This window comes from Tyto alba, unplaced genomic scaffold (assembly GCF_018691265.1).
Source record: "Tyto alba isolate M040663 unplaced genomic scaffold, T.alba_DEE_v4.0 Super-Scaffold_33, whole genome shotgun sequence".
Taxonomy (NCBI): domain Eukaryota; kingdom Metazoa; phylum Chordata; class Aves; order Strigiformes; family Tytonidae; genus Tyto; species Tyto alba.
The window spans coordinates 11,721,824-11,735,021 of record NW_024881308.1 but is presented as its reverse complement, the minus strand read 5'-3'; the positions used below and the strand labels follow the sequence as shown (position 1 = coordinate 11,735,021).

The 13,198-nt window shown below is 39.8% G+C and overlaps 1 protein-coding gene across 1 annotated transcript; it reads right to left on the bottom strand.

The window, feature by feature from the left end:
• Positions 1 to 934: 934 nt before the first annotated feature.
• Positions 935 to 8,569, bottom strand: PCK1 (phosphoenolpyruvate carboxykinase 1). Its single transcript, XM_032982503.1, has 10 exons — positions 8,483 to 8,569; positions 8,013 to 8,287; positions 6,461 to 6,642; positions 5,655 to 5,858; positions 5,144 to 5,331; positions 4,040 to 4,202; positions 3,685 to 3,909; positions 3,460 to 3,591; positions 2,616 to 2,711; positions 935 to 2,013 (listed from the first exon to the last, which is right to left on the bottom strand). Exons 2-10 carry the CDS (start codon positions 8,234 to 8,236, stop codon positions 1,559 to 1,561), a joined length of 1,869 nt encoding a protein of 622 aa, XP_032838394.1. The 5' UTR covers positions 8,237 to 8,287; positions 8,483 to 8,569; the 3' UTR covers positions 935 to 1,558.
• Positions 8,570 to 13,198: the final 4,629 nt, after the last annotated feature.

Genomic DNA, 13,198 nt, shown 5'->3' with positions numbered 1-13,198 from the left:
CCAGCAAGCAGGTCAACTGATGATTATCTCTACAGAGGCTGCACTGCTCTTCTCTGCTTTCATCACAGCTTTCTATTGTCTGTTTTTGGTGTGATCTATCTATTGACTTATGCTGTATTATTCGCTTCAGAATTGATAATGTTTGTGTTAAGTCCTCAACATCGAGTCAGGGGGTAGTTAGAGGCTTTTCAGGCGATGTGACCTCTCCTAGCAAACTTTGAAGGGCATCTGTTGACCAGCCCTGGTACTGTTTGTTTTGCAAGGAAGCAGGGTCTATAAAAAGGCTTATTACACAATGTAAGTGATTTTCTTTTTGCTAAGCAAATATTTGCAATATATTTTGGGAGATCAAGCATTCAAAGTGAAAAAGCAGGATACCTGCCAAGGACATGGGAAGCATGTAAAGGACACTTTTAATTGGGACAACATGGGATGGTTTTAATATCTTGGCTCTACAAGGAAGCCAACACTCCTACCCCTATTTTCATTGAACTCACTAAGGCTTTAGGCATCTCAACAAATCTGGAAATCTCTTCCCAAACTTCAATGGCTCCACTAGTTATTCTTGCAAAAGCCAAGGTACTGTAGAACAGAGACAACTCCTATGACTTTAGCAAATGAGCAAGATCCTAATATGGGGCTTTCCTAGAGGGTAGTTTATTTTATAAATGCCTGAACTAACAATGCCCAGTTATGGAGAGCACATCCCTAGCTGGATGACTGCTTGCAGCTGGTATCATAATTTCTGGACCACTATTTTGGCTTGAATAAAAGTTGCAAAGATAGTATGTGGCTTAAACTAGTTGGTTTAAGAGTAGCAGATCAATGCTAGTCAACATCTAACTTCCACATGTGAATTTTTCCCTGTGCTGTGGTATTGACAGGAGGCCCAATTTATATGCATGTAGTTTATAAACAGTAAGAATACTGGAAATGAGGTCACATTTTGTATAAACATTTATTTCAATAGTTTAAAGAACAAGCCATTCAAAACATCTGGAAATCACAGGAACATGAGTCATATATAATAGCAATATCTTAAATATGCATTAGTAATACAAAGTCATCTCTCTGATAAAAGTTACAACTTCATTTTTCTAAAAAATATTTAAGCCATGAAATATGTTTAGGTAATACATATATACAGCATCTAATTTTCTTTCTTCTTTCCTGTAGAGTTTGAAACTCTAGAGGTTTGTGTGATAGAAACAATATGCTACACCTTGAAGGCTGGATTGGTTTGGATTGTATATGCAGAACTAGGCAAATAATTTACACACATCATGGCTATATGTGCATGTAAGTGACAGATCAGGGTTTTGAAGACCATGTGCACATACATTTCCACAGCTGCTCACCTTCTTACAACAACTGATGTAGTTATAAATCATTAGGTCTGGAGTTACTTCTAGAATGCCCCTATCTACATTCTAACTAAACTAAGACCTACTTTCATTATAACGCCCTGCCCATCAGATGCTTCCAGTGGTGATTTAGTAAAATGTGTTTGTCTTGTCTTAGTATGTGTGGATTGATAAATAATTGTGGGTTTGATCAGCTACAACTGTTTTATCCTCATCTCTAAGGCAAGGGTTTCCCTTTCTATTTCATAGGGAAGGTCAGCATTAACTTGCATTTCAAAGTATTGTTTGATTTCTTCTACCTCCTTTTCCCAGAACTCTTTGGAGATACCAAACAGTTCGGTCAAGTTGACATCTTCTAAACCCTTCAAGTTCAAAGCAGTGTCAGCAGGGATGTAACCTATGGCAGTTGGCTTGGCGGAGGCTCTCCCTTCAATTCTGTTGAACATCCACTCCAGTACACGGGAATTCTCTCCATAGCCAGGCCACAGGAATTTCCCTTGGCTGTCTTTCCGGAACCAGTTAACATGAAAGATCCTTGGTAGTTTTGCAGCTGGACGATGTGCCATGCTGAGCCAGTGGGCCAAGTATTTGCCAAAGTTGTAGCCAAAGAAAGGTCTCATGGCAAATGGATCATGCATAATGATTTTGCCTGTTCAAAACACAAATGGAGAATGTAAGGTAATAAATAGCACATTTTTCCTAAAGCACAAAGATTCAGATCCTCCCAAGATTTAGAACCCATGGTCCCTTAACTCCACTTCTGTATCTGAACCAAAGAGCTTTAAGAAACAATACAAGCATTATCCTTGATGTACAAAAAAAGTACAAATTAAATTAATTTTTGTAATCAGTAGAAATTAAATTTCTTAAATCTCAGGTCCAGCAGCTTAAATGAAGATCCTCAAGAGCTGGTTTTCATCATTCATGTATTTCTGTTGAGCTTTAGCAGAAGAGAAAATTTAAGTTTATTCATCCCAGACTGTAACAAGAACTCCATATCAAGGCTTCTGGCAACCCCACGCTTGCACCCTGTTCTGTATGCTTGCCATCTAGGGGATTATTTTGCTTAATTTGACTTTTACAGAGAATTTGGCTTTTAATTCCAGTACAAATATTTTCTATTGTGAAAACACACAGGTTGCAAAATTAGCTGCCAAATCTGAAATGTGAAAGAGCAGGGGAGGAGGACAGAGCTAGCAGATCACAGGGGATTGCTTTTAATACAGGTAGGCAGATTAAATTTTGATTTACCTTTGTGCTCAGCAGCTGCTGTTGCTTCAGATCTCATAGCTGCTCCTATAAATACTCCATGCTGCCAGTTAAAGGCCTCATATACAAGAGGCACACCTGTAAAGAACAAAATCACTTCAGTACTTAGAGGTCCAAAACCAGTTTTACATCAGGTTTTGTTACCTGAGATACTGCTGAATGCATGTTACTGTATAATGTATTCTATTTTTTTTCTGGTTTTTAATCAGTTCATTTCCTGTCTTCTTACAGCAAAGGTTACATGAATGTTTTCAAAACTGGCTACTGATTACTGAACACATCCAGGTTCAGCTGCTCAGTAGGAGATATCTGGGAACTCAGAATCCCCAGCAGATTTTACTAGAAATAGAATCTGGTCCTGTGGTCATGATATTAGCTCACACTTAGCATCCCTTCTATTTCTTTTCCAGCTTTAGGTGACTTTTAACAGATCATTTTATCTTACTTCCTTTTCTGTAAACTGCCTATAACCGGTTCATTTCTCTAACCGTTTCCTATCTGAACTAGTTAAACTGCAAGCAAATTGAGACAAGCATAGATATTTGCTATGCATCTATGTATCACCCAGGTTAGCAGGTCTTGATCTCTCTCCAGTCCTTTATTATTACTGTTATCTGTTTTGTGTTAACATCTAGCAATTCAGACATTGAAATATCAATGGCTGTTAAGTGTGTGTGTCAAAGGCTAACATGGAGAAATTAGACTAACATGGTTATTACCCTACTTTTGCAGCTGTGAAAGCAAAACCTGTGCGTCTAACCAGTTGTGTTTCAACCCTTCTGTTGTCAGCACTTCAGCCCTGATGTGTGGCTGCTTTATCTCTTACCAACAGGTCTGCGGCCTCCAAATATTATCCCTTCAATGGGCACACCTTCGGGTGATTCCCATGCAGGGTCCAGAATGGGGCACTGGCTAGCTGGAGTGCAGAATCGTGAGTTGGGATGAGCACAAGGTTCCCCTGTTCGGAATACAATAAAAAGGGTCATAATGGCAGAACTAACTTGAATTAGGTAGAAAAAGCCAACAGAGACACTAGAATGGGCCAGGTTACCATTATCTGGGGTCCAATCCTTGTTCTTCCATGAAGTCAGTGTTACTCCTGGTGGTAATGGCTCATCAATGCCTTCCCAATAGACACCTCCATCACTGGTTTCTGCTACATTGGTAAAGATGGTGTTCTTGAATATGGTTTTAATAGCATTGGGGTTTGTTCTGACTGAGGTTCCAGGGGCGACACCAAAAAAGCCATTTTCTGGATTGATTGCCCTTAAGTTGCCTGGAAGTTAAATGACAGAATATAAGTAAATCAAACTGGATTAATTCTATCCAGAATTTTGTAGCATGTCTTGCTGCGCCTAAAAGCAACTCATACTGGACTGTAAAACAATCCAATTTGAGTTCCATACCTTGCTCATCAAATTTCATCCAGGCAATATCATCACCCACACACTCAATTTTCCATCCTGGCAGGCTTGGGTTCATCATGGCCAAGTTAGTTTTTCCACATGCGCTAGGGAATGCTGCAGCAAAATACTTCTTTTCACCTTCTGGATTCGTAATGCCCAGGATCTATTGAAGAATTAATGCAACTGTTGAGTGCAGTCTTTTTTCTTGCACTTTTCATTTTGAAGATTGTCTTCCAGCAAGTGGTAATGATAAAATATTTAATTATGCAAATTAAATATTATGCAGAAGCACCACATAATGTAGTTGACAAATAACTCAAACCGTACTTTATTAATCAAAACGTCTACTCGTCTTGACCTTAGAATATTGGTAAGGAGTTCTTATGTTTTTAAAAAATGTCACGTATATACATAATTCAGTTATTTTTATTTTGCTGATTAAAGATATACAGACTGTATACAGCTGTGTTTCTCAGCTGAGACAGAAGAAAACCAGGCAATATTCTTTTGGCTGCACAACTGGAGTGAAGTGAAAGCACTTCACATATGGATACTCCTGCACTTCTCAGAGTCCACAGATATTTTTTCTGAGACCTTTAAATTCCTTTTATCAGTGGAATTTTATGGTAGTAGAATGTTTAAATGACAGCAGAAAGTAAAGGCAGGAAGGGCACAAAGCAGAACCCATTTAGAAAATCAGTATTTGCAGATTTTTGAGTGCACAGGCCTCCTTAGAATATGAAAGACAATTTTCAAAACTTGCATTCATCTTTTGCTATTAGACTTGTAGAGTCTATGTGGATGCCTAGTGATGATGTTTAGGTTCTGCTCAGGTACAAGAGTCTGCCTACAAGTAGCCACTATCAGAAGTGCCAAATCTTTCTTGGTTTCTGATTTTACAGGTACTATTTTAAAACATTTGGTACTTAACCTTGCAGACAGTTTCCTATTTCTCATAAGCCTGCCATGTGATAAATTCATATCTAATGTTACAGGACTATCCATACGAGACTAATTTCACTGATAGCAAGATGTGATGTATTTATGTTGAGCTAATTTAGGGTTTAACGGCTGTTCAAGCACACATGATTTAATAGCTCTTACCAGCATGTGCTCAGCTAGCCAGCCCTCCTCTTTGGCGATTCTGCTGGCAATTCTGAGAGCAAAGCATTTTTTCCCCAGTAAGGAGTTTCCTCCATAACCGCTGCCAAATGAAATGATCTCTCTGCGATCTGGGAGATGGGCAATCAGCGTTAACTCTGGGTTGCACGGCCAGTTGTTGATTAATGGTTCTGCAGAACAGAATGTTATACTCATGAATGCAGCAATTTCCATGCTGGATCACACTGTTGTTTCATCAGCATCGAGCTTCTGACAGCAACCCCTACCAGATGCTTTAAAGGAAACCCCCTGGTAAGTACTAGGGATAATAATCTCCTTTCTGTGAAACTCTCATTGAGCTTTAATTCTGTTAACTGAGTTCCAAACCTAGTGCTGTGGCACAAACCATCCTGGTCTTCTACGGTGAGTGTCTTGGATGTGCTGAGAACACACAGTCAGCTCTAAAACATGGCCCTGGGAGTTTCCAGCAGTGACAGTTTTTAATGTCTCTTACCTTTTAGCGGTAGAGGACATCCAACTGAGTGAAGGCATTTTACAAACTCCCCATTGCTCAGGGCTTTCAAAGCAGCTGTTCCCATCCGTGTCATGATCCTCATGCTGGCCACTACATAAGGTGAATCTGTCAGCTCAATCCCAATCTTGGACAAAGGAGATCCAATAGGCCCCATGCTGAAGGGGATGACATACATTGTACGCCCTGGAAAACAGGGAGTAGCAAGATGTGGCAATGAGCAAAACAAGGAACTTTTGAAATAATCTTTATTAACATGGAGGTTGTTGCTCACTCCTTTAAAAGCTGTTTGTCTTGTGGGTGTTTCTGATGATGTTTAAAGAGAGCTCTAGCTTTGTTTGTCTAATTGTGAAGCAAGAAGTTCTATTTTAAATGCCAAAAGCAGCTGTTCAGATAAATTGTCTAGCCAGTAGTAAAGGTGGCTGGAGGCCAAGTTCTCTGCTGGTGTAAATCACTGAACCTGAAATTATTGCTGGGGATGGGGGTCCTCCATTCTCATCTCACTTCCTATCTGCTGCTTAGTTGCTGCGTGGCTTCCTGAAAAAAATCACCCAAATTTTCTTACCTCACTTTGCCCCCCTTTATGAAGAGAATAATGCTGGAAAGAGACTGAGGACTATCCTTCCACAGGCATTCGGATCTATGGTAAAGATCCAGATGAAACCAACAAATTACTAATATCAGGGGTATAAACCTAAATCTTCAGCTAAAATCTTTGTTTGAAGATTACAGTAGTAGTGTCTCTGTACTCCTGGAAGTTCAACGTCAACCACCTTTTTCTTGCCTACCTTGCATGCAGCCTGGGAACCTGGTATTGAAGGCTTTCTCAAAATCTTCTTCAGACATCCAGCGGCCCAGCTGACTAGTTCCAGTTTTAGGGATTGGAGTGGTATCTCTCTGTTCTTGAGTGATGATGACTGTTTTGCTCTCAATTCTTGCCACATCTCTTGGATCAGTGAGAGCCAACCAGCTGCATTTCACCAGAAATCAGGAAATTAGACTTTCATTATCAATATAGCACTTTTTACCCTTCTGTGGTACTGGTTTAGCCCCAAAATGTATTTTTTTGGCCTTGTAAGGCCAAAACGACAGTGACAGAACCAGTACAACAGACAGTCTCAAAAATCAGTCAGATACATTCTCTCATACAAATTGTTTCAAGACTTTCCAGTATGCATAACAAATTATATGGCCTAGGAAATTCTGGTTATGCGTTAATACTCCTTTGCCTCTTATCGTAGTCTTATTCTCTGTTGCTAACTTCCAGGGAAAAGTTAATCTCATTTAATTCTCATTCTCATCAGTGTGAAGTTGTTTTGCATGGGGACAACAAAATGATGCCTCAAGCAAAGTGGATGCCAAGCAAGTACTTTAAGTGTTGGTGTAAGTGCCTGTGGGATCAGAATCCAGTTTAGTAGATTGGCATAGTCCTTTAAATTAGAGGCATCACAAAAGCAATATTAAGTATAAGCATGATCATAAAAAGTGAAGGAATTTATTAAAGGGGATTCTTTTTCTCCTCTAAAGAATTTTTGCCATCTATTTACAATAGAGAGAATTGTTTTACATTTTCACCTCTGTGCATAGAAATTTTCCACGAGTTTAAAAATGTTCTAGTTGGGCTGTCATAACCATCATCACTACAGCTAAGCATATAATTAACAATGAATAATTTATCTGGTGAATCTTGCCCTTTTCTCTCCCAAATAGTCTGCAAACAGATTGCCAAATTCCTGCACTTAGTTATTCAAAAGTCTTTGCAGATTTCTTCCATGAAGATCTCTTGGTCGGCACGTAATTCCTGAGTATGTACTTGTTGTTAATATTCTCCTTTCATGTTGGGTTAGTTGGGAGAGATGATGAAATATTTGAAAAAAGCATTTGCTGAATACATTACAGTCAAAGCTCATCGGCACGATATGAATAATGCTTGTACTGAATAATATTTGAACACCCACAGAGCTATTTGAATGCCACAAGAAAGTATTTGATGAATAAACTAATTGACTAAAATAGTAGAATTCTCCAAAAGATGTATTTGCTAAATAATATTTAGCCATTGCTAATGATTAGTTACATAAGTCTCATGACATTATTTCAGTTCCTTGATGTAACTAATCAATAGACACAATGTACAGTTGGTAGTCCAATTGAATAATACACTTTATGTTAAATTTTAGAGGAAAAAATTTGCTTTTCCTGAGTATTTCACCTATGGAAGCTACAGTGCCAAAATATTAATGGAAAGAAAATACTGAAGGGTTAGAAGCAGTTTTAAAAGTAAAGAGGATAGAAAATGCATATTCCGAGATGGTATTTAACTTTCTTCAGGCTACTTACCAGTTCTCATACTTTCTCAGGTTCTTGATCATGCCTTGTTCTACCATGATGTCCAGAATTTTTTTGTTTTCTTCTTCTGAGCCATCGCAGATATGAATGTTCTCAGGCTGGCACAGCTTGGCATTACTTTCAATGAAATCCCTTGCTTCTGGAGGCAGACTCTGCAAATCCCCCTGGACAACCTTGGGCATGACATTTACCTCAGCTTTCAGCTGTGGGGGCATTATTGAACCTGTAGTGGATCTCGTTGATGGCTTTGCAATACTGATCACAATCTAAAATCAAATATATTGGGTGTGTTAGCATACTATTGACATTCTAACCAGTGTCAATAAACCTTCCTGACAATGTACATACAAAGGTAGAATTTGTTATAGATTTGATCCTGTACTTCTGCTTTAAAATCAATATAGAGAACTTGGATCACCGGTAATTTAAAGCTGGAAAAAAATACAGGCCATTCTACTTACTGTCTTTATAAGATTGAGTTGGATGTCAGAGAGGAATCTGCTGTCCCTTTCAGTTGATCCCGTTCCACTTGCTTTGGAGGACTCTTGCGATCACTGCTTTACAAGGGAGCATCCTCCTTCCTTAAATATTCTTCAAGGTAGTGTCCATCCCACCAGGTGAGGTGAGGGAGGCTTGTCCTTTACGTCACCACTGGATGTGTCTTGGGACAGTGCCACTGACATTGTCATCATGCAGAGCTGTCAACAAAGCAGCCCTGACGAGGTAATCATTTAACAGGGCTGATTAATGAATGTTGAAAGTGGTGATTCTTAGCCCCTGGGTTTGCTGTTTTGAAGCAGTTACAAAATTTAGCAGTTTAACCAAACTTTGATCCAATTTGGCTTTGAAACCAAAAGCGTTGTAACTTCTCAGTGCGTGGGAAAGGTTGAGTACAGAGTATCTGGAACCGGGAACACGGGGGTCGTCCAGGCAAAGCGCAGTTGGCACATTTGGTAGGCAGATGCTCGCTAGTTGGCTGTGAAGTGGAGGCTCGTCTGAGGTGTGTTTACTCATCTTGGGAACATTGCCTGATTCAGGGATAAAGTTCAACAGTGAGTACTGACAGGCCTGAATAACCCCTACATACGCCTGCCTGAAGGCCTTATTCTTGTCCACACAATTCTGAAAAAAACAAGCAATGCAAATCTAAATATTGGATTTCCTTCAGTGCAGGAGAGAAGATTTTTGCTTATGGCTTGCTTTAGGCTCTTGCAAACTGAACAACTATTTTCTAGTGCTACAAGCTCAGAAGAGGCAGATCAGCAACTGTCTCAGTGATTAAACCCCTCCTTCAAAGGATATGATTTATTTTACTGTGAGTCCTATGGGGGTAATAAAATACTAACCCATCTTTAAATTAGTGCATGAAGAAAATGCACAAAACTACACAGGAATGTGGCTGCACACTTTGTTATATGCGTAAAGTACACTGTATGTGTGTGTATATATATGCAGACATGTACATATCTGTATCTGTTGTGGCAGTATATGATACCAACAGCCACTACTACTCTTAGAATTCTGAGGGTGAGTGTGACCTCAGACATTTTGAGGTTCTGCTGCTAACTGTTCCTGCCTGCCTGTCTTTCAGCTGTTTACCTTCCCCTACACCATTTCAGACCATCTTGTCCATAAAGAAAGGCTGATCTTTATGTCCATTTGTCCATGCAGTCTGGGTGGGTGAAGACCGAAGTATTTCAGACAAATAAAACTGCAGAAATAACCCTGCTGCCATTTCATCGCACCCTGCTTACTCCCAGTCCCAGAAAAGCATCTGGGGCCTGGATGGAGGCGATATTTTCCTGCCAACCTGTCACTTTTTATGGTGACGGGGCTTCCACCATACATGTAAAATATTGTCAATGGTAGTTTGCAGACCAGGAAATCTGGGAATCCCAGCTAAGTTTCAGGGAGTTCTTTAAGGTGGCAAAATTGGTGTGAGTCTCCTACATAAAGGATGTCCATAACCTGTCACCTGCTCGGGTTCATGCAGTCAATGAGATGTTTCCTTTTGCTGAGGCAGCCAGCAGTGACTTGCAAGCCCTGAAAAGCCAGGTCTGGCAGAGCTGCATGGATCAGGATTGCAGCTCGCCTTCCTGCCCTGCAAGCCTGAAATACCATGGAGTTGAAGCTCACACTGCAGAAACACTTCCCCTGGGACTGTATCCTCTATCTCTCCTGCAAAGCTTTTTATTATGTTTTGTAAATGCAAAGGGAAGAAAACAGTGAAGTAAGAAGAGCTGTCCTTGATGCACTGCAAGGCCAAACATTCCTGAAAAGGAAAACAAAAATCTGGTAGGATAAGAGGTGCTAAAGAATGCTCCAGATGGGGCTCTGCCGTAAGCAAAGGTAAAATCAAAGACAACTTAATAATGACAGCAGTGGTGTTTGTCTTTTGGAGTCCACATACTGTGCTGCTGGTGGACCTGATCAGAAATATTTTGGCCAACTGTTTTCCTTTCAAAACATATCATTAAATACTGCATTAAAAATAAAATGGGGCATAATCTTCTGCAATGCTACGCAGACCCCTTTTTCAGTGAAGTACAAAAATACCGAGTCCTTCCTGCTGGCCAGATCAGTCATCATACATAGAACTAACAACTGAGAGTAAAACAGCAATGCTTCAGTTGTCAGAAAAAAAAGAGCGGACCAGAAAATTATCATATTGCAGCACAAGTAAAGTCAGAATAAAAGCTTAAAATTGACAGTGTAAGACAGCAGGATTAGTCCTAGTGTCTCTTCAGTTTTGAGCAGAGGAAAAAATTCCCAAACCCGGAGCATTAGTTTCTGCCAATTAAATTATAGTCAGGCAGGTGTTGTGCAAATTTTCTCACACTGCAATCCTAACCTCCCACAATCTTGCTATACAAACTGTGGGCTTCTCTTGAGAAGACACTAAATATGCCAAATTGGTGGCACTGTGTTATGAACATATGTCCATTAAAAATCACATTAAGGATTCCAAATGTTTTTCATTTGTGATGGCAGCAGGGCTCGAGTGCAGATGTCCACTGGGAATTCTAGACACTTAAGCATCAAATTACTTGTATTTAGGTAACACCTCCCATCAGAGGATCTCAAAGCATATCACAAACACTCAGTAAGCCTCAAGCCCCTATATAAAACACGCATAGTATTTACTGCAATGAAATAACTGGAGCATATGCAAATCAGGGCCAAGATTTTTTTTCAAGAATCTTCTCATTTAGAGATTCAGCTTTTTGATACCCAACAGAAGGCATTAAAGGTTTAATCTGAAGATACTGATTTCTCATAACTCAGTATCTCCCACAGAAAAAAAAAAAAACAAGAAGTAGCATCTCTGATGGCTCAGTTACAGTGGTCTTGAGGTGTTCACCCAATACCAGTATGTACTGTTTGCCATGTATGTGTCTGCCTTCTGGATTCAGTTTGCCAGAAGATCTCACTAGTGAGAAACATAGGAGGTGGTATGGGGGCAATGTAAGGTCTTTTTTTAAAAAAAAAAAAAATTCTTGAATGTAAAGTTTATTTTCCATTTAAATGAGAAATCTTTTTTAGTAGTAACTATATTATAATACTCATCTAATAGCGGATAGAATTTCTTCGGATTTAACTTTTTTTGGCACTTTTTCTCTGTGCTTCTTGACACTTGAATGTGATGCTCATCAGGTGTCTTCTTGGAAACTGTCAAATTATTTAAATGAGTGTGAATCTGACATTTTGAGATGATAGCGTTCAACAAGTGCCTTGAAAGGAATGTTTTCAGGATGTTTGCTTTGATGGACACTATTCAGGCTGTTCAAAATAGAGGTTTTGAGCACTTCAACCTTTGCAGACTTACTGGAACTCAATGCAATAAATGTAAAGCTTCTTAGATGCTCAGAAAAAGTGTCACAAGAAAGCTTAACTCATCACTACAAACTGAGGTGCAACAAAGCACTCTGAGATCTGAAAGTTGTTAATAGCATATAATAATACTCAGAAATTCTGCTCCCCTCCCATTGCTAATTATCCTACATATTGTTACCTCTAAAGAGTTTGTCACTTGGGTTTTTTGTTATAAAATTGTAGGGTTTTTTTTTAAGATTCTCTGAGTTATTCTACTAACAGAAGAACATTGATTCTTGATTGTTATTTTTGATTTGACGTTGTGCTCAGCTGATACTGAGCATACTGCAATTGCTGCTGGACTGGACACCCATGAGCCCAGATCCAAGGGCAGCTCTTACAAGCATACAGCTCACAGAGACCAGAGCAGGGACTGCTCCCTCAGTTTCCAGAAGAAAACATGAACCATACAAATTGCCTGCAGTTACAAAAGAGTCTGTGGCTGAGCCAAGTGTTTATTCCAGACCCTGCACAGCCCTGTGTGATATTCCTGCCTCTCAGATCCTTTTCTTACAGGCACTGACCTAGCTGCAGGAGGTCTGGGGGCTCTGGCCACACGTGCTGCACACTCCTCTCCTCGTCCATCGTGTGAATCGCGAGACTGAGCCTTTGCGGCCAGGCAGAACAGGTAGCAGCAAACTGGTTGCACAGTGCTTCCCTCCTTCTCTTCTAACCCTAAATGATATGTAATTTGTCTTGGGCAGATTGTAAGATATAACGTTTGTGGGTCACTGAGGCAATGTTACATTTTTTGTATGTCTTCAAGTGGCTTGTTCTGATGGTAAAGAAATGAGAAAGGTCAAAAAAAAATACCTGGATTTATTGTGATTAGACTGCACTTCCATTAGCCTGTCTAGCATTTTCATTTGATAACAGACATGCTAAAACTTCTCAAAAATAATAGAAGTAAATCTCAGCAAAAAGGAGCATGCATTAGTGCATGTTTGTGGTCTCTGATGAAAGTCACCAACCTTTCATGTTTAGTTTAGTATCAGCGTGAGTGATCAGTTCTGGGCTGTATTTTAAGGAAAGTCCTGGCTGTGTTACAGTCCATGCCAAGGCCGACATTATACCACAAGCAGACTGGTTTCTTGCTTGTTGTTACTGTACTTTGGCAGAGCAACCATTTACTCTTTTTGGTTCTCTTTTTCATTTTCTCTTATAAGGAATAAAAACTGGAGTCTTGACTTGCGTGGTAGTGTGGCACATGCACACATTGCCTGTGAAGGATACTGGCGGTTTAATTCCCTCCTGTCTCACTGGTAACCCTTGTCAGCAACACAAGACACTTTGTTTGGACTCTG

Excerpts from the sequence above, each read along its gene's own strand:
- PCK1 (XM_032982503.1), bottom strand. The coding sequence starts at position 8,236 with ATGCCCCCACAGCTGAAAGCTGAGGTAAATGTCATGCCCAAGGTTGTC. Across the intron at positions 4,203-5,143 it reads GGCTAGCTGAGCACATGCTG|ATCCTGGGCATTACGAATCC; the intron begins GTAAGAGCTATT and ends ATTCTTCAATAG. Across the intron at positions 2,014-2,615 it reads AGCAGCTGCTGAGCACAAAG|GCAAAATCATTATGCATGAT; the intron begins GTAAATCAAAAT and ends TGTTTTGAACAG.